General features: G+C 35.5%; 1 protein-coding gene across 3 annotated transcripts in view; it reads right to left on the bottom strand.

Annotated features, from left to right (window-relative positions):
* The window catches only part of LOC129742515 (annulin-like), a 68,969-nt gene that overhangs the window by 10,875 nt on the left and 36,926 nt on the right, over positions 1-21,168 (bottom strand). For all 3 annotated transcript variants that reach the window (XM_055734421.1, XM_055734420.1, XM_055734422.1), the window contains 2 exons: positions 1,449-1,964; positions 1,005-1,388 (listed from right to left, as the gene is read on the bottom strand). In XM_055734421.1, coding sequence (XP_055590396.1) covers positions 1,005-1,388; positions 1,449-1,964 — 900 coding nt within the window. The remainder of the gene's footprint in view (positions 1-1,004; positions 1,389-1,448; positions 1,965-21,168) is intronic.

Raw genomic sequence — 21,168 nt, 5'->3', positions numbered from 1 at the left:
CAATTTTGGCAAAAAATTTGAGACGGTAAAACGATAAATTATAAATGATTTATACATTATATTTTTATTTAGTTTGAATCTATGTGAAGTGAAATATGAATAATAAACCAGGAATTTTATCTAAGCACATTTCACTTTATCATGATTTGATATCCCTCGCATGTAATACTTCCTCGCCACATGAATCTGCTCACATCTCCACCGAGGGCAAGCGTTTCAAATAATGTGTAAATTTGACCCGACATCAGAAATAAAGCCTGGGTACCCTATAAAGGGTACAAGGGCTATACATGAAAAAGGTGTTAACCCAGTCTTATCCGATATCGGATCAAAAGTACACTAATAAGGAGTTGCGCCAAATGGGTGTGTAATTCTAAATAAATGTACCTACAAATTAGGTGTAGGTGTTAAAAAATTAAAAAAGTTCAAGGTGAAAAATGTCTAAAAAAACAGCCCAACTTTTGATTTTTTTTGTATTTCGTTTTTCATAATCCAATGATGCCAAGATGTGTAAAACTACGTCAACTTCGCATTCCATTTATCAAAATGTTTCTACAGAAACAATTTTGACAGTTTATTGAATTAAAAGTGCGATTTCTTCACCACTCTCAACAGTCTTTGGGGTCATGATCAATGAAAAATTAAGAACAAATACATTTTTGTGTGCCTCACTTTAGCGTATTAATGCAATAAGCGGAGCTTTTTTGGGCATTTGATAGCCGATCTACAAGTTTTTGTCAAAGATTTTATTGCATTTTTCTTCGACTTTATAATCCGAAAAAAATGATTGAAGCCTAAAGATTGTGTGACATGCTTTTCGTCGTGATATAACGTGACCTTTTTTCGGCGACTTTGCATGGTTTCATATTAATTAATTATGTCCAAATCGATTGAAAAACAAATGAAATATATCGATTCAAGTAAGAAGCGCCAAACTGATACTCCTTGAGATTTCACTAGTAAACAAATATAGGACGGATCAGGGTTCAGGCATCCTTACTTACTTGTTGAAACAACGCCAGCAAACACCCAGCACTGGCCGAACTTGACCGGCTTCTGCTTCTTGTAGAACTGCTGCATAATCTCAACGGATCCCACCCACTTTGTGGGGGCAGTTCCTCCCGAGTAATCGTTGCTCCAATTTCCCAGAAGGGCCCCATCGTCGTCCGGTGAATTTACGGCTGCCGATATGGCTCGGCACACCCGCACCGGATCACCGCGATGGGCTGCACTGACTCTACCGATTTTGGAAACCAGCAGCAGGGAACAATCCAGGACGTGCTTTTCGAACTGTCCGAATTTCCAAACTGTTGGTCTGAGCCGATTGTAGGAGCCCCGCCAGATCAGGGTTGTATCAGCTTTCACGTACTCATCCCGGCTAGCTTTATCTGAGATCGATAGAAGTAAATTTAGAAACCTTTAATACATATAGATCACATTAAACCAACCTTCAATATACACCTGATCATGTTCGCACCAAGGATTAAAAAGCAAATAGAACGGCTGTGGCAGTGAGTAGCTTTTTCCAAACCCTTCGCTCAACAATTTTGTATCGAAATCCAACTTCCACCGGGTAACTGGGGCCGTCACAGCAGGTTTAACCAGAATCTCCAGCAAATCACCGCTTACAAAATCGATAGCGGCCCCCCATTCATTTGGATCTTCAATCGCGTACCGGTACTGCTGCAAGGCAACACCCACAAGCGTCCCATGGCCATGAGACGGACGTTCTTCCTCGTCCGCCGAAAAGATCAAACTCATGGCATCGCGGCTTCGATCATAAGGTCGATCGCAGTGTATTCGCAGCCGGAATTCCTGACCCCTCCGGACAACCAACCTTGGCAATGGCCCACTGTTGCCATCTCGATTCATCAACTCGAACCTCTTAGTGTGATGCAGCTTTCCGTTTTCCTCAAGACACAGGTCAACCCATTTCACGGCCAGGACGTCTGCCGATGGCGAATCTGAAATCGCATAAATTCGAAAAACCATTTAACGTCAATATTTCACTAAACAAACGTGATCACGGCATTGCGTCTGGAGCTCGGGCCAACAGCGCCGAAATCACATTAACCGCACGAGTCTCGCCCACGAGATTAGAGACGATCGTGCCTTGGCTTGAGAAAATGCATGTGGGTACCTGCTTCCAGAATGTAAATTTAGATGCCGTAATACTTAGCTTCTGCTAGAGTGTTCTATCTTGTTAATCGAGTGAATTGTTATTCCTACAATATTCCCTTTACTTTGCATCTAAGAAGTCGTAAGAATGGCGATGAATTTTATAGATGCCATTTGTTATTAAATAACGGACATCAATGATGACATTCCATGACTCAGCTCGACAGCTGGTTGAAATTTTTCAAATCAATCTCTTACAAAATGGTGTACCTCGTTGAAATTTAAGCCGGTGTTAAATATCCGTTTGAATTTGGCGCTTTTTGGCACATTTGGCACATTTGTTTCTGGTTGCACCTCTTCAAACATATGATAGATTTGGGCGATATCTTGTATAAAAAAACTCGCTAAGAAAATTTATAATCTCACTAAATTTTTGGTGAACTAGCGATTAACCAAACTTCAGCACCCGGTGGAAAACAGCATATATGTATATCACCACTCCTGTTTGATTAATTGCACTTGGTGAAGTTTTTTATCCGTTAGTTCAAAGGTACTTCACCTGTATAGTTTTTTTTTCATGGAAATTTATGTAAAGCTTAGTTCTTTTAGAAATGGGACACTTTGTTTTGCTAATAGCTCGTTTACTAGTAATCGGACATTCAAAATTTTGACAGCATTTTGCTGCCTGTGAAAACTACTTTCTGACATATTTTTCTCACAATTTTAACTTAATGCGTTTTTGAGATATTAACGATGCAAGAGAAAATGAAAAAAATAATTTTGCACAGTTTCCTTCAAAATCCATCATTATCAAATTGATAGCTGACAAAACCGTTGATTATTCAAAGAATTACTGTGTGTGAGTGGTGGAAAAGTATGCAAACACTGTCAAAAATGTCCAAAAAATTCAAATTCAGCATTGAAGTGAAGCACATGATCGGCAACTACGGTTAAGGGTCATCTGAGAAGTCAAGTCTCATTAGCAGCATTTTTTATTTGGAATAAGCTCAAAACTTAGGGTGGATCTCTGAAATGTTCGAAAAAAAATTCTCCGATAAGCTGAAAGTGTTACCTAGTAATGAGTCATTCAAACCCAACTTTAAACAACAATTTTTTGCTATTTCCAGAGCTCGTAAGCTGCATAACCGGTACCGAGGCAACGGGATAGATGATTTCTAATGAATAACAAACCTTATTAAATACCCTATTTCAAACAAATTTCTGCGTTTGAATTCTATACTATGTCTGCTCGTGGCAAGGTCCCGAGTATGTATTTGCTGGTTGTTTTGTATAAAATATAATCATTTGCCAAAATTCCGCACCTGTTGAAAAAAGCAACAATTTTCAAAAAGAAAACTTTTGTTTTCGCTGTTTTTAAAAGCCTTGAAAGAGTAATCTTGTAAATACTCTTCGCAACCAACGATCTAGACTAACCGATTATACTTTAAGTTCAATCTCATGATGGCTTTACTTCGTTGTTGTCAGATTTTGCTAGCAGAAATTCTACGTAAAACGCTTTAAAGTGGCTCAAAAATAACCAAGTTTTGTTGATTTCGAAACAGCTGAATCCACTTAATTGCACTCAGTTTCATTTAAAAGAGAAGTATTGGACCTAAAAGTATCAGAAATTGAAGGAGGAGGATGTAGCAATTTAAAATTCAGATTAGACGAAGTATATGTTTGAAAAACTGATCAATATTATTAATGAAAAAAGTGTGCGTTGGCCGATGGGAGGTACCAAGAATAAAGTAGATTTTTTTCTTACAAAAAACGATAAATAATTTTTTCAAAATTTTTCATGAATCATCATAAAATTACCTTCATTTGCTTCATAGAAAGTATTTAGGTCAAACGAACGGTTTTCGAGATACACGCATTCGTAACTGTCCCATTTCTAAAAGAACTAAGCTTTATATACATTAGGGTGGCAGCCAAATGAGTCATGTCGAAAACCAACCGTATACATTGTGTAGATTGGCAAAAAAACTGACCTGGCAAAATTTCTGCTCAATAGGACTTGATTCATGGGTGCCTCAATGCGCTCAAAACTTCGGTTTTTTTATTCTCAAAAATTGCCAAAGGGGGGACCAAAGGAAATCCGAAGTATCGAAATTTTCATGTTGATGCCAAATGATTTAAAAATGCATAAAACATCAAAATCTGGTATTATCTCGAAACAAAAATGTCAAAAATCGACTATAAATATCAAAAAATCATCAATGGAGGGACCAAAGGAAATTCAGAAAATCGAAATAATAATTTTGATGCCACAAGACTTATAAATACATGTAACGTCGAGATCTAGTGAAATCTCAAAAAAAAATTTGGACATTCTGAACTTCTTCGGTTTTCTGAAAAACCCGAGAAAGTCGATTTTTGCGCAAAACATTTTTTCTCGTGATATTACCAGACGTTCAATGTCATTTGCATCCAATTAAAATTTCGATGTTCCAAACTTCCTTTGGTCCCCCTTTGAAGGCAAAATGAACCGAAACTTTGATCGCTTTAAGGCACCCCTAAATCAAGTCCTATTTAGCTGAAAATTTGCACAGGCGAATTGTTTTGGGCCCATCTACAAAATGTATATGATCGGGTTTCAAAATTCGAAGATTAAATTTTTCTCATACATTAATTGCCCCCCTAATATACATATGTGGCTCATATGAACTGACTGTCAAAATCATATGCGCTGCAAGGTAAAAGTGATTCTTAGCCTCTACCTAAGCATGATTTTCCGTAAAACAATGATAGATTTAAACAAAAATTATCCTGTTGGATTGGGTGATACGAAATAAATATTTTTTGTATTAATAGCTGTCAACAATATCAATATTTACCTGCAACTTATAGTTACGGCAGTGATCGAAAAATAATCGAAGCTTGTTTGTCGATGATAACCTATTTTTACTACTTCTAAACAAAATGTCTAGACATTTCATGCAACTTTCAGACTAATTGTGTCTTGTGATTTGATTTGTTTCAAATTTGCATGTGACCATCTGGTAGGTCGATTTTGAACTAATTTCATTCTTCAGCGTGCAAACAATTCTAATTATTCCTTCAATACCTAATTTTACCCACTCTGAAGGTAGCAGGAAATCCAAAAATCGTTATCCTCTGATAGAGGTTGCCGACAGTGATGTCAACCTTCCAGATTTTGTCTGGATCTTCCAGACGTTTTGGACTTTTGTCAGACATTGTTTTAGGTGTCCAGACTTCCAGAGGTTTGCCATTTCTTCCAGATATTTCCAGGCTTTCGAGTTTGGACTTAAATTTTTTGACAAAAAAGTCAAAATTCAAAATTTTTGTTGAAAAACGGCAGGAGGTGATTCGAATTAGTAATTGAAAAGTTAGGAATACACCGAAGAAGGTTGTTAAATGGGAAGTTTTTCATCCGCAAACACAACATACTAGCACTCATCACTTTCAATTTTGCTCTCGATAATTTGTGCATTCCGATTCAAATTAATCTTCTCTTTTAACTTCAAGGATAAGTTCTCGCTTACGTACAAGAGAAAATTTCTCACTATTTTGCATGGAGCTTAGGGCGTAGAGAGTCAGAATGGACGCAAATAGCCGGAAAAAGCACTGCCTGTGCGTTTGTTCTCTTGCTCGATTCTATAATATTCTCAGCACTAGAACTGACTGAGAGACAGCGTTGCCATATCTACGGATTTCTCCGTAGATCTACGGATTTTGAATTTTTCTACGAATCTACAGATCGATGTTCGAAAACTACGGATTTTCTGCATTCCCTACGGATGATCGAAAATGGACAGGAAATTATACGGATAAACGAAAATTGTACCTGACGACCTAAAAAAAGGGTCATCCAGTTTAAAATCAGTTCATTTTTCGTTTTCTGTCAAATTTACTTATTTAAGAGGTTTGTTATTTGGCAACGCTTCTGAGAGAAAACAATTTCGAGCGAGTCATCTTGATCGTCATTGCAAACGGATGAGAAGTCTTCGTGGAGTGTTCCACCCAAAGGACTGAAGCAACTGTCAAATCACATACAAACGGACCGTACCGACTTTTTGGAACCAGAACGTCAGTTCCCCTTTGATTTCAATGGCATTTTGGTACCAAAACGTCAGTGCGGTACTGAAATGTCAGTTCGGAAATTTCCTTCTCTTTCAGTCCCTTGGTTCCACCGTACCCGATAAAAACAAACACAAATCGTCGCCAGTGTATTGCTACCTCGCTCACTCACACGCTCTCTCGCAACACTGACAAAATTTTCGGGGCAACACCGCCCGATGGCAGTGCTAATTTTACCCACTCTGAAGGTAGCAGGAAATCCAAAAATCGTTATCCTCTGATAGAGGTTGCCGACAGTGATGTCAACCTTCCAGATTTTGTCTGGATCTTCCAGACGTTTTGGACTTTTGTCAGACATTGTTTTAGGTGTCCAGACTTCCAGAGGTTTGCCATTTCTTCCAGATATTTCCAGGCTTTCGAGTTTGGACTTAAATTTTTTGACAAAAAAGTCAAAATTCAAAATTTTTGTTGAAAAACGGCAGGAGATGATTCGAATTAGTAATTGAAAAGTTAGGAATACACCGAAGAAGGTTGTTAAATGGGAAGTTTTTCATCCGCAAACACAACACAACTCATCACTTTCAATTTTGCTCTCGATAATTTGTGCATTCCGATTCAAATTAATCTTCTCTTTTAACTTCAAGGATAAGTTCTCGCTTACGTACAAGAGAAAATTTCTCACTATTTTGCATGGAGCTTAGGGCGTAGAGAGTCAGAATGGACGCAAATAGCCGGAAAAAGCACTGCCTGTGCGTTTGTTCTCTTGCTCGATTCTATAATATTCTCAGCACTAGAACTGACTGAGAGACAGCGTTGCCATATCTACGGATTTCTCCGTAGATCTACGGATTTTGAATTTTTCTACGAATCTACAGATCGATGTTCGAAAACTACGGATTTTCTGCATTCCCTACGGATGATCGAAAATGGACAGGAAATTATACGGATAAACGAAAATTGTACCTGACGACCTAAAAAAAGGGTCATCCAGTTTAAAATCAGTTCATTTTTCGTTTTCTGTCAAATTTACTTATTTAAGAGGTTTGTTATTTGGCAACGCTTCTGAGAGAAAACAATTTCGAGCGAGTCATCTTGATCGTCATTGCAAACGGATGAGAAGTCTTCGTGGAGTGTTCCACCCAAAGGACTGAAGCAACTGTCAAATCACATACAAACGGACCGTACCGACTTTTTGGAACCAGAACGTCAGTTCCCCTTTGATTTCAATGGCATTTTGGTACCAAAACGTCAGTGCGGTACTGAAATGTCAGTTCGGAAATTTCCTTCTCTTTCAGTCCCTTGGTTCCACCGTACCCGATAAAAACAAACACAAATCGTCGCCAGTGTATTGCTACCTCGCTCACTCACACGCTCTCTCGCAACACTGACAAAATTTTCGGGGCAACACCGCCCGATGGCAGTGCAACACCAGGTCAAAACCAGTGCAACACCGTCCGAATAAACAAACAGTTTGGCAGCACCTAGTGGTGCACCAGTGCAACACTCGGCATAAACAAATACAGTATAAGACTCAAGCATGTGATAAACCAGTTATCATTATCAGTTATGCTCGATTTGCTTCTATTGAAGATAGTCTTTATAGCATTATTGCAGGATAACCTCACATCAATTCTTCCAGTATATTCATTACTACTTTTTACCGCTGGAAGTGCCCAATAATAGATATGTACCTACCTACCGATCATTCGCCCACCCAAATGAAACCAAATTTTCCGTAAACTAAGCCAAATATTCTAATACCTAATCTAGATTGGAAATTTGGATACCAAATGCTCGGTTTGTTCCTCATTAGACTGCCTCAAATTTATATGGGAAATTTCAAGATAGTGAAATGTTATGCGCTGCAGGCTTAAATTGATCCTAGGCCTAGTACAAGGTCTCATGCCAAATTTGGGCCAGATCGGATCACGGGAAGGGGTCGCTCAACGAGCCTAAAGTTTGTATGGGATTTTGAGACAATTTGTTCGGGAGGAACATGCAAATCAAGTTTTTCATGAATAACTTTGGTCCCCTTCTGCCGATTTCGTTTTGAAAACAGTTTTTCTTATAATCTTAACTATGACAAATATTTAATTCCAAGACTGCATTATTGAAATGGCAAATAAAAATAGACGGAGGCCAGTAAAATATTCCACTGAAGAAGAGCGAATGCCATAGTTGCTCGAAACGTATGGACAACTGGTAAAAAAGTTTTTAATCATTCGATAACTCGCCGAAAAAAGTCGATTAATTAAATCACAATCTAACGTGGCGATAAACAAAAAAAATATCCGTTTCAACAATAAGTAAAACTGTTAAAATTATCCAATTTTTCAATGGAACGAGCTGAGTTTGAAAAATGAAATTGAACTTGAACCTTAATTATAGGGGGTCCCATTGTGTTTAAGACCGGTTTTGATACAATTCTGCTTATTCCGGATGGCGCTTAAACAGCTGATTTCTTCTGTGTGTTGTTGTTTACAGTTCAACTGAAAATTTTGTGTATCGTGAGCTACAGTTTTCATGATTTTCGCTGAAAGTTGCAAACATACCAAAACAAAAATATATTCATTTGAAAGGGCAATCTTTCAACTTTTATGGACATATAGTTTCATATGTATGCATGAGGTTTTACTACTAAAATAACCTAACTGAAAGATGCCAGTTTTAAAGTTTTAGTAAAGCCGATTCAACAATTCCTCGATCAGCCAACTATGTCACTTTCGTGTTGAAGCGGAAACTTATGTAAGAGTGTGAGAAAGTAATGAAATTTGCCAATCTCATTTAAATTTATTTATTAGTAAATCCTCATGCATGCAAATGAAACTAAATATGTCCATGAAAGTTTATAGATTGCCCTTTCTAATGTTTATATTTTTGTTTTGGTATGTTTGCAACTTTCAGATATATTAAACAATGAAAATATGCTATTTTTAAAAGCAATCACCTCAAAAGTACTATTTAACTTCAAAATAGGGACTTGACACCTCCAATGAAGTTGTGTAGTTTTACAATTGTCACAACTCGCTCATACAAAGTTGGCCTCAAACTTGCTTCGAAAAAAGTTTAACGAGTTTTTCGATTTTTGAGGTTAGTTTTTGAAAAAATGTCTTCAAAACATGTTGTTTCAAAAGATAGAACTTTGACGTCTTCAACAAAGTTTTTTAAAATGTGATGATCTACAACTTTTTTGAAGACGTTATAGTGATAAAATGATAAATACAAAAAATAGAAAAATTATCTCACTTATAGGTGGATTGATCAGGAAAAAATTTACAATAAAATATGCGCATTTTAAAATGATGAAACATTGTAGAACATACTATAAAGCTATTTTGACATTTAAGGCTTCAAAAAGACCATGATCAAATTTTTCCAGTTTTAAAGCACTGTAGTGAGAAATATATCTTCGTGGAAATCTGTGCGAAAACCGGGTCCGGTGGACAAAACTTAGGACCAGAAAATCATGCGTGCTTACGTCAGCAGAAAAACTGCTTCAGTACAGGATGTGGCCAAAAATGTAGGATTCCCTCTCCGCACCGTCCATCTCGCCAATGTAAGATTTGTAAGGATCTAAAGACATATAAGAATAAATACAGCGTTTTACGTCCGAGAGTGCCTAAAATTTTCGACTGTTCCTCATGATCGGCAAGCTTGATCACCCAGTACTGTTTTGGAATGATTTCCTATCAGTTCACTACCCAAAGGACACGATGGCTTGGTGCTAATAAAACTAAGTTCAGATCATATCGAATAAGATGAATCCGCCAAATTGTTCTCAAGCGAGACCGATTGAAGCTTTATAGGCTCTTACTAAATCGTATTTGAGAAAACATTTGAAGCCCAGCAAATATTTTTGTAGGTATATTTCTTAACAAACTTTGTTATATGTTTCATATACGTAATAGAATCATCGTATAAAACTTGAAAAAACAGAATTTATCAACCGAAGTGGAGGCAATATACATGCATTTTTTCAACTTCTGGCTTAAGCGATAAGAATTATACTAACTGGACGATATTCAACACCTTATTCGTATAACCTAAAAGTATGCGAGAGAGCGACCATTTTCCTTCCAATGCATGCAAACCGTTGCCAATGACAATATTTGCTACTTCTGCCATTGGACAATTTTTTCAAATAAACTATCTGATTTTTCGCAATCTGGTTGCACTGCATATTGCAGAAAGAAGAACAAGGCTGTTTTCTCACTTGAATCCCACGCGGGCGAACAAATTTGGAAACATGGCGTACTTATTATCAGATCCGATTTATACCGACTTTAGTAATCATTTTTACGATCGTTCAATAAAGTGGTAGGAATTGCGATTCGCATTCACATTGTTAATGATTTGAGCTATCATCATGAGCTATTTCTAATGCGATTTTATGTTTGCTGGGAGCCTACAGCCAAAATCAGAGTATAGGGTCAGTATCTAAAATCAAAATCTAGGATAGAAATCAGGATCCAGTATGGAATTTAGGATCTGAGAATAGAGTTCAAGATCAGAGATCGCGAACCTGAATCATGATCAAGATCCATAATCAGAATCAGAACCCAGCATACAGGAGCAAAACTAGAATCCGCAATCAAGACCAGGTTAAACTCTGCATTGCTCAGAGATTAGCGTCAGAGATCCTTGATCTTGGAGCAGATTTCTTGATCAAGGATCAGGATAAAAGATCCAATCATTATCCAGGACCAGGATTTGAGAGAAGATTCCAGGAAGAAAGTCCAGTCTTAGGATTAAAATCCAGGTTCAGGGTCCTATATGAGAATCAGTATTGTGATCCAGGTTCAGCATCAGAGTCCATGATGAGAATCCAATATCAGAATATGGATCATGATCCAGGATATAGAATCAAAACGTGGATCCCAAGTCGCGATCAGGACCTTAGAACTGTATCAGAATTGGGAATAGGATCGGGTTTAGGATCAAATTATGGATCAGGATTGTGATTTTATTTTGAACCAGAACTCGGGATAAGGTTTAGACTCAGGATTGGATTCAAAGTCGGGATCATATACCGAAACAGAATAAGTATCAGACTCCGGTTTAGAATCAGAAATAGGATTGTGCGATCTTCAGCAAAAGGTCGATCACCTAAATCGATTCAAATGAATGGTAATCAAGCCATGTTTTGATTATTTTTCTGTTCTTAAGCTGAAAATCTTATTTAAAAAAAATAAAATAGCCCGGATTTGCCCAGCCGTGCGGGAAAATTCTGTCAACTTTATGCTAGATAGATATTTCTGTCTTTTACAAGAGGGTACTGAATTAAAAAATAACAAAAAAGGATCGCAAAATTTAGAAGATTACTTAGCGTCTTTTAAAGAATAAAAACGTTTCCAAACGCTTTAATTATCCAAACAATATTTAAATATACAAAAACCATTCCAATTTTGAACATCGATTTTGCCAGATTGCACTGTTTTGAGTAAAGGCGGTATCGGTATTCAAAATTAGATTTTTTTGTATTTAAAATTGTTTTAAGTTGAATGAAACAATGGTAAAGATAAATTGGGATATTGGAACTTACCGAAATAGCAAAATGTGGTAAAATTGTTCAACGATTATATCACCCAAATTGGAATCTTTGGAAGAATTGATTTTCAAATTTTAAGTGAAGATCGAATTTGAAAAACTATTATCTTTACATGTCATTCCAGCAGCCATTGCGCATTGGTATTATTTTGATTTTTTTAACATTTCATTCCAATATACATGTATATAAGTAATGAATTACTTATCACTTAAAATTGCAAAATAATAAAAAAAAAGTACTGAAAATTGTAGTGAATAAGCAAGAATATTTGAAAACATGTGAAAAAAATGTTATAGGAGCAGTTTTTGAAATGCTCTTCGAAGTTTCTTTAAAAAAAATGAACGGCTGTGGAAAAAGCAGCTTAGAATTCTAACATTCTTTTCACATGTTTTCAAATATTCTTGCTTATTCACTTCTAACTTAAAATTGCAAAATAATAAAAAAAAAGTACTGAAAATTGTAGTGAATAAGCAAGAATATTTGAAAACATGTGAAAACAATGTTATAGGAGCAGTTTTTGAAATGCTCTTTGAAGTTTCTTTAAAAAAAAAAGAACGGCTGTGGAAAAAGCTGCTTAGAATTATGCTGAAGAAAATGATTCCCAGTAACCATCATGAGCTGATGAAAAAAAAACAAAATAAACTTCAGCTCAAGCCATGTTTTGATTATTTTTCTGTTCTTAAGCTGAAAATCTTATTTAAAAAAAGCTGACCATTTTCATTCAGGAACATAAATTTCATCAGGAGATGTGTCTGTTTAGAGGTCTGGTATACAAAAAAATTGTTTAAGCCTAATGGCTAGCGTGTTTGGTTTGTAATCAGGCAATCAGAGATCGAATCTTGCCGCCCCTAACTAGGTTAAGGAAAATTTTGAAGTCCGCGGATGTTAAAACATATACACACAATGTATTGTAGCCCACAAGGAAACCCAGTGAAACGAAAATTGTAAACTCTACTAAGTATAAAAAAATGCTAAAAATCTCTACGGAGTATGAACGGAAACATTGATCATATGGTCTCTATGATTGATCCATTTTAGGAGCTCGTCAATAAGACAGTTCCGAGTTGTGCTAAAAAATCATCTGCGAATAAGTAGAATAAGAAGGAGAAGTGCATGTCTATTTTTTTCAGCCTTAACAAGTCTTTAGGCTAAACTGTTCAACCATTCACTTTCTTCTTTCTAGAGAAGTTGTCAACTATCTAAAGTATCTACAGTTTAAATTGTGTATTTATCTATAATCAGCTTCTGTCAGTGGCCATACTTAACAGTTCAGTGACAAAGCAGTTTCACATGTCGTAGGTTAGTTATGGCTATCTTTTGGCCGTTACCTTTTAAAAGTGAAGGGTTAATGAATCTTTCACGGGAATCAGTCCTGTAGATGAAGAATTCTCGAAGTCTGGAGAAACAGCTGCGTCATTTTATAAGCGCAATTGAAGGCTTAGAAAATGACGTAAAACGGTTCGTAGACGTTTATAAATCAAAGTCCTTAACCGACGATGAATCCATCGGCCACAATAAGATAAATAATCAATCACCATATCATAAATCAAAATCGACAACTAGGTAATCATCACGTAACAGCTGATGACATTTTATCTTCACACAATCAAAGTTGAAGACTGTTCAGTCAGACCAACTGCTTGGCATAGAAAGTTGATAATCTCCTATCAGATTGTGCTCAGCTATTCTTAGTCACGACTTTTTCTCATCACATCCTCTAGGTTCAAACAAGTAAGTCACAATTTGATCACAACACAACAGTCCTGTAAAAATTGACAGGTTGAATATTCAATTATTCGATGAAATGGAAATATTGAATGAGTGCTTCCGCGTGGCGCCTGCAGTGCTGAGCTCCTGAAAACCCAAAGCTTGAATCAGTCGAGTTCAGTGCTTTGAAGATTAAAACTATGTCAGGTTTGAAACTTCTGCGAAGATGATTAAGAGGTTACATATTTTCTTGCGTTGCTACCGGGATCCACATTTCCTTTTCAAACGGTTCTGGACATTTGACGATTGCTGTTATGAGTAATGATTATTCCTTGCAATCAATCGAAACGAAAAAGTACACTTTCACGTAGCTTCATATACCTACAGCTGAATCATCTCTACAGATGTTTTAATGGTACAAAAATTAATTCAGACAAATGTTTCATCTGAGTAAACATATTTGCTGGTGCATTCCTTCTGCATTCCTCGGAAATAACTTTGAGACTTTGACAAAACTGTTTCTGTCAGCGGCAAATATTTGATACTCTGGAAATCTTCGAAAGTTATGCCTCAATGCATCCGATGATCGGAACCACTACGTCATTCCGCATTAAACAGCTTCTAAAATACAAATCTGACTTCCACGAACGAACTCGGTGAAGGTCTTCCCCAAAATCTCCTCCTCTCATAACCTTAACCTACGCACAGAACACAGCTATTCGCGTTTGAAGTCGTTGCTTGCCGTTTGAAATAGGGGTCTAATCGCGGAGTTTAGTCTGACAGGTTACCGAAATGTGAAGCTCGTATTACTTCTAATCCACAGCTGGATACAAAACGTTTCGATCTGGAGGTGACCATGATATTTTCATTTTGAATGAACATTTAGTTTTTCAATACGTTCTGGGTTGTTTTTGTCGGTGGTGAAAATTAAACTTATAGGAAAATAAGAGAATAAAATTAATTTTTTAAGAAGCAGTGTTTATTACTTATAACAATAGAAGGAACAATATTGCAGCTCATCGATGATTACTTTAATGGTTACCCTACCTCCAAACATCATTGAAAAAAAAAACGCATACACAATGATCAGGTTTCAATCTCCCCCAAATGTAAATGACTGATGTGTACCACCACCTTGCTCGTGGCTGGATCCGACATATTGGTCGTCGGCGTCTTCTCAGAAGGTGCAAATCAAAACAAAGTTGAGTCCCACGCAATGCGCTTACGACAAAAAGGGGTGCTTATTCCGTTAATAGTCTATTATTCGTTGATTATTGCGGATTTATATGGGCGTTTGCAGACGCTAATTCACAACTGGATCTGACAAATGGTAGGTAGCCGAATGAACTACAAAATGTGAACTGATGAAACAATAATTACGTAGAATTACGCCTTACGACAACACTACATATAGGGGTATAAATTGAAATTTCCGTACGAATTTCGCGCCACAGTACTATGTCACTATCCTTTTCAAAAGAATTCTTATTTAACACTAAACATACCGACACTTTGTATATACCTATTCATACCGCGAGCGGTCAAATGACGGCAAACACCGTTTTCGCTAAACCTCCCTTGTTTCTCAACCGATTTCTACCAAATTTAAAGTTTTGAAAAGCTTATAATTCGACTCAAATATGTTTCTCAGACAATTTTCAGCTACAATCAATAACTTTAAAGTTATTTACAGTACAAGAAAAATTTTATGAAAAAACATGCTTCGGGACAAAGGTTGTAAATCAGTTATTAAGTGCTCGAAAAAAATTTCACTTAGTGTCTGAGAAAGCTGAAGTTAGAAGCTATATATTGCACATATGGAAAAAAAATTTAAAAATTTTTTAAGATCATGGCCACAAAAAATGTAAAAAAGTTGTGTAAAACCCGTACTTTTCAATCAATCAACTGCCAAAGCTGTTCCTGTTACAGTAGAAAATTTTGAAAAAGTGAATTGAAAAGTAGACGTAATTTGTCACATTTTGGCATCTTTAGATTTTTAAAATACTAAATACATAATTTTTGACGGCTTTTCAAAGGTAGCTGTTTTTCGAACTTTTTATCAATTTGGATTTTCTAAGACAATTCCTACACCTAAGCTCAGCTTTGCACTGGATTTTGAGTACGTTAACGTAAGGTTTAGGCAATAAAACTATATGCAAAAGAAGGCAAATTTCATGCCGGTTCTAGTGATGTAACTGCATTGGCGGTGCACAGCTTTACAAAAATATAATAAATATATTTCTGAAAGTAAAACTAGAAAATTTGAGCTAATGCTTGTTTGTTTTTTCGTTTCTTTTTATCCGTCTTCGTGTGCAAAATAGCTTTGAGATATTACCACCCACTTCGCCCGTCTGCCAAGCAAGAATTTGTGCTGACTTCTCAAAATTCAGAAACTAGTTCACTGTTGCATTTATAATATTTTTGCCAAGCATTGCACCGCCAATGCACTTACACCACTAGAACCGGTATGAAATTTGCCTTCTTTTGCATATAGTTTTATTGCCTAAACCTTACGTTAACGTACTCAAAATGCAGTGCAAAGCTGAGCTTAGGTGTAGGAATTGTCTTAGAAAATCCAAATTGATAAAAAGTTCGAAAAACAGCTACCTTTGAAAAGTCGTCATAAATTATGTACTTCGTATTTCAAAAAATCTAAAGATGCCAAAATGTGACAAATTACGTCTACTTTTCAATTCACTTTTTCAATATTTTCTACTGTAACAGGAACAGCTTTGGCGGTTGATTAATTGAAAAGTACGGGTTTTACACAATTTTTTTACATTTTTTGTGGCCATGATCTTAGAAATTTTTTAAATTTTTTTTCCATATGTGCAACATATAGCTTCTAACTTCAGCTTTCTCAGGCACTAAGTGAAATTTTTTTCGAGCACTTAATAACTGATTTACAACCTTTTTCCTGAAGCATGTTTTTTCATAAATTTTTTCTTGTACTGTAAATAACTTTAAAATTATTGATTGTAGCTGAAATTTGTCTGAGAAACATATTTGAGTCGAATTATAAGCTTTTCAAAACTTTAAATTTGGTAGAAATCGGTTGAGAAACAAGAGAGTTTTAGCGAAAACGGTGTTTGCCGTCATTTGACCGCTCGCGGTATGAATAGGTATACCACATACGTTATTCGAAAACCGTAACACTTAAAAAAATTTAAAAACGCAAAAATACTTGCATTTTAAAAACAAAAATAGTCCTGTCGTTAAATATGCGAAAAAACAATTATATAAGGCGTAATTATCGTTTAAAGTTCAAAAACCGTCATTTGACCGCTTCCGGTACGTTTAGTGTTAAAGGAATTCTTATGGTATTAGGGGCTGTCCATTAATGATGTCACGCAAAATTTGGAAAAATCTACCCCCCCTCCCCCCTCCGTCACATATTGTCACAAATTCCGTAACCCCCTTTTGTATTACGTCACGTTTTCCTAACCCCCCCCCCCCCCTGGAGTAAAATTTTCAACTTTTTGAAATTTGATTAAAAATGTTGCTTTTTTAAATTCATCAGTTTTATTCAAAGAATTGAAAAAAAAGGTTAACAACTTTTAACAAGCCTTCAATCATGGCTTAAAACACATTTCAATCATGAGTCCAAGGATTATGTTGATGACTTTCAATATCAACGACCAAATCTAGTCTATCCAACCATCCAAATCTAGTTCCTCTTTTTCAATTCATTCGCAATCCAAATCTTCTCCACAGGTTAGAATAACCAAGCAATCCTGTTCACATTTTGCCACAATTTATGTGGGAAGGACTTTCCTGAGTGTTGCAGTGAAAGTGTTCTTGTGAACTTCCTTATGCTAATAAAATTTACCAAAAGTGATTACGTGAGTATTATTATTCATTAAATGAATGGTGCAAGTGTAGTTTTATTGAATTTAGGATAAAATTATTTGTTATTGTTTTGCTGTGTTTTTTTTTTTTGTAAAGATAAGTGATGTCACGCTCAAGCTGAGCCCCCCTCCCTCCCATGTCACAAATTGTCACAAAAATCGAAACCCCCTCTCCCCCCCTAACGCGTGACATCATTTATGGACGGCCCCTTATCAAGCCAAGCCTTCTTATCATTGAATGGATAGTCGAAAAAGAAGATACCGAAGTACGCTATTGTTCTTTATTTTTAAACTGCCTATTCCTATTGGTACTTTAGAATACAATGCTGACTCTGATTCAGATCCCGATCCGAAGGTTGCCAGAATTTTCCGGACCGGACAAACCCGGGAATAACTTAACAAAAATAAAGAAGAAAAACATTTGATACATTTTTCACCATCGAAACACATTAGCAGTTTTGAAATCATATTTTTAATTCCAGAAAACTGTTCTTGATTGTTGTTTAAAAACTCAGTTTGAGTTATTTTTTTTTTGTAAATTCTTTATTTGAAACGGCTCGTACCTTTAGGCTTTAAGGAGCCAAACTCGTTTTGTTTGATTACAATTGTGTGCTTATAGCTAGTTCACTTTTAAAGAAAAAAGAAGATAGATAGGGAAATATGAAAATAAAAAAGAATTATAGACGAAGATCAATAGCTTTTAGGAAAAGGTATATTTCAAACATATAGTCCAAGTCTATGACAGCCAGCACATCTCTCACTGGAACATAGGGTGGTTTTCCTCGGGCCCGAAGGGAGTCTATCAAATTTGTTCTAGCGACAAGATGGACCTCGCATGACCAAACAATATGCTCGATGTCATGGTAACCTTGGCCGCAACTACACAAATTTCTGCCAGCAATATCAAAACGATAGAGTACCGCAACTTTGAGTTATTGTCTGATATTGCAAATACATAAAGTGAATCAATCCGGGCAAAATCCAGCCATTTTTTTAAAAAATCCGGGTAATTAGACCGGACTGATTACTGTTCCCAATTTTTTTGTCTATTATCCGGGTAAATTCGGTTAAAACCGGGCAAACTTACTCTATAAGTATTTTGTAATGTAATTCACATAATTTTCTAACCATTATTATTTTTTTATATTATAACTCCAATCGAGGTGAAGTTTCGAGTGAAATATTTGTCTATCACTATTGAAATAAGTTATTGATGAAAACCCAGAGCTATCTTTTACGTTGCGTTACATCAGAAGCAAAACCCTGAGTGAGATTCGACGCAACGTTGAAATGGGTCTTTTACAATTCATAGCTTAAGAAAGATTCAGCACATAAAAAAATTTAAAACAAAAAGCTTGTATTCAGAAAAAGGGTTTGAATTCAATGTTTTCAATTAGAGCAGAATCTGAAGCCCTTCTTGAACAAGAAGAAAAATGATTTTTAAACAAAAATCAGACAACTTTGAAGTTAAATTTAATGTTAGCTGAGATTAAAAATATGAAATAGTATCTCTGAATTTAGAATTCAAAGATCTATTATCATCTTTCTCCAAACTCAATAAGAGAAATCAGAACACATACTTGATGATCAAATTTAATTTAAAGTGTAACCAGAATGTATCAAGAATATTCGTCTAACGTTTGTATTTTTCATATTTAAATTTCCTATCGACTGATCCGGTGATGTTGACAAAATATGATAGAACGGTGTTTAAGTATTTACTACATCCGACGTTTTGGCATGTTTATTTTGCCTATTTCAAGGAAAGTAATTTTTCGTGTTAATTGTCCAGAATGTTTTCTTAATCTACAAAAACATCACAAGCTTGGAATAGATTTCCACACGCTCAGCCAACAACGAGACGACTTTTCTTCAAGACAGTTTCATAAACTCAAAAACATTTTGAACAATTGAAAAGAAAAATTACTATTCCTTGATAAAGGCTAAATAAACAAGCCGAAACTTCGTTTGTAGTAATTAAACATTGTTTTATGATTTTTGAGGCTGAAATCGCCGAGAAACATTTTCAACATTTGTACAACAATTTAAAATGGTAGACTGTAATAAATTTGCAAAATGCTCGGGATTTTGCAGAAATAAAAAAATTACTGTTAATGATCTTTTCAACAATTCTGACCATTTCAACTACATATTCGATGAAAAGTTTTTTTTTTCAAGAAAAAACAAATGTGGTTATTTGAAACTTTTTTTCCATTCAAATGACCCTCATGTTTAAGAGTCGATTATATCCAACCAGATGTGAAATACAAGTTAATAGCAGAAGTTTGATGCGTTACCAGTAAGGAAATTGCTGACAATCAGGTTACCAGATATCAGACTGTTAATTTAAAATAATGTCTAAGATGTAATGTCGAGAATGGGTCCCTCGTCAATCCAATTTCATTTAAGCACGCTCCAGTGGATAAGACGATTTTCTAAAAGTCATAACTCACTAAAAAGACATAATTTGTCGCGTTTTAGGGCGTCCATCGACAAGAGGATGAATCCCACTAAAATCTGGGACTTAATATGTCGAAACAGACACCAAGCTATTTGAAATTGCATATTTGATATAGAATCAGATGAAAGTCAAATAAAGGGTAAAATATCTTCAAATTTTTTGAAAAATCTGGAAAAAAGTACGGAAAAACTGAAAAAAAAACTAGGCGATATTCCAAAACATACAAGAGGAAACTAAAGTTTTTGTTCGAATTAGCAGCGTTCAAATCGTATCTAAGGACTAAAAAAAATAATATTTATTTAGCAATTAACTCTAAAATCGTTTTTGGCTCCAAAACTAAAACTTTTTAAAGAAGAATTTTATTTATTTTTTTCAATTTAGCAAATAATATGAATAAACCCGGGTAGAACTCGGCAAGTTTTTAAAAATATCTTGGCATCCTGGTCACATTTGGCGTGTCTCTAATTTTTTATTGAATTTATCGGCAGGCCCGAATCTATCCAATCTGGAATAAACGATGATTTTATCAGTTATCAAACATGTAGAAAATTTGACAAATCTGTTATTGTTATGAATTTTAAAAATAAAGCTGTGAGCCGAATATTCGGCTTAACGATTTATTGGTGATATTCGGCTGACCGAATGTTTGGGCAATTGGACTGTATTTTTGGATTGTTGTTTTAAAGAACGACACAACACTTCAACTTAAAGGTTTTCTCTATGTTTTCTTCTCTTAATTTACAAAGGTTACTATAACTTGGAAGGTTTACCTTACGATTTACTGACAATGATTCTCCAATGATTCTTAAATGAAACTCAACTCGGCTCCTTTTTTAGCACATCGAACTTTCTAGAATGTTCCTGGCACTCAACTCTTGAAGATAGAAGATTCTGGAACCTGAAAATAAGAATCCAGAAGCTTCGAAAACACGTGACTAAATTCAGCAAGGAAATTCTAGAATATTTTGGAAGTTTTAAATTTTTCAAGCTCATTTCAATTGGCTTGAACACCGCATATCCGGTACATCTCGGTATATTTTTTTTGTGATTCTTGTTCGTTTTGGTTTGGCCTTCCGGTGGAAAAGACGGATTGACTTAAGGAGCGCAGATTTTTAGGACTGTTACTTGTGGCTGTTTTTTTTTTGTAAAACTAAGCTATTGAACATAAACAAATTGAATTATTTTAAATGACGAATGAATGAGTTCTTTATGAAGAAGTTGGAAATCGAGAATCAATAGATCAACATCAAACATTATAATTCTATCAAAATACATAGAATATAGAAATTCTTTATGATATGTGAAAATCATCAGAAACGATCCTTTCAAATCAGACAGATCTACAAAATTAACATTTTTACAAAACGCAAAAAATTTAAGAGCTGAATAAAATACGAGAATTTCGGGAAATTTGAACCAAACTGCTACATATAGGAAAAATATGA

This window comes from Uranotaenia lowii, chromosome 2 (genome assembly GCF_029784155.1).
Source record: "Uranotaenia lowii strain MFRU-FL chromosome 2, ASM2978415v1, whole genome shotgun sequence".
Taxonomy (NCBI): domain Eukaryota; kingdom Metazoa; phylum Arthropoda; class Insecta; order Diptera; family Culicidae; genus Uranotaenia; species Uranotaenia lowii.
Note: the sequence above shows the minus strand (reverse complement) of the source record. Positions and strands in the feature narration are given on the sequence as shown.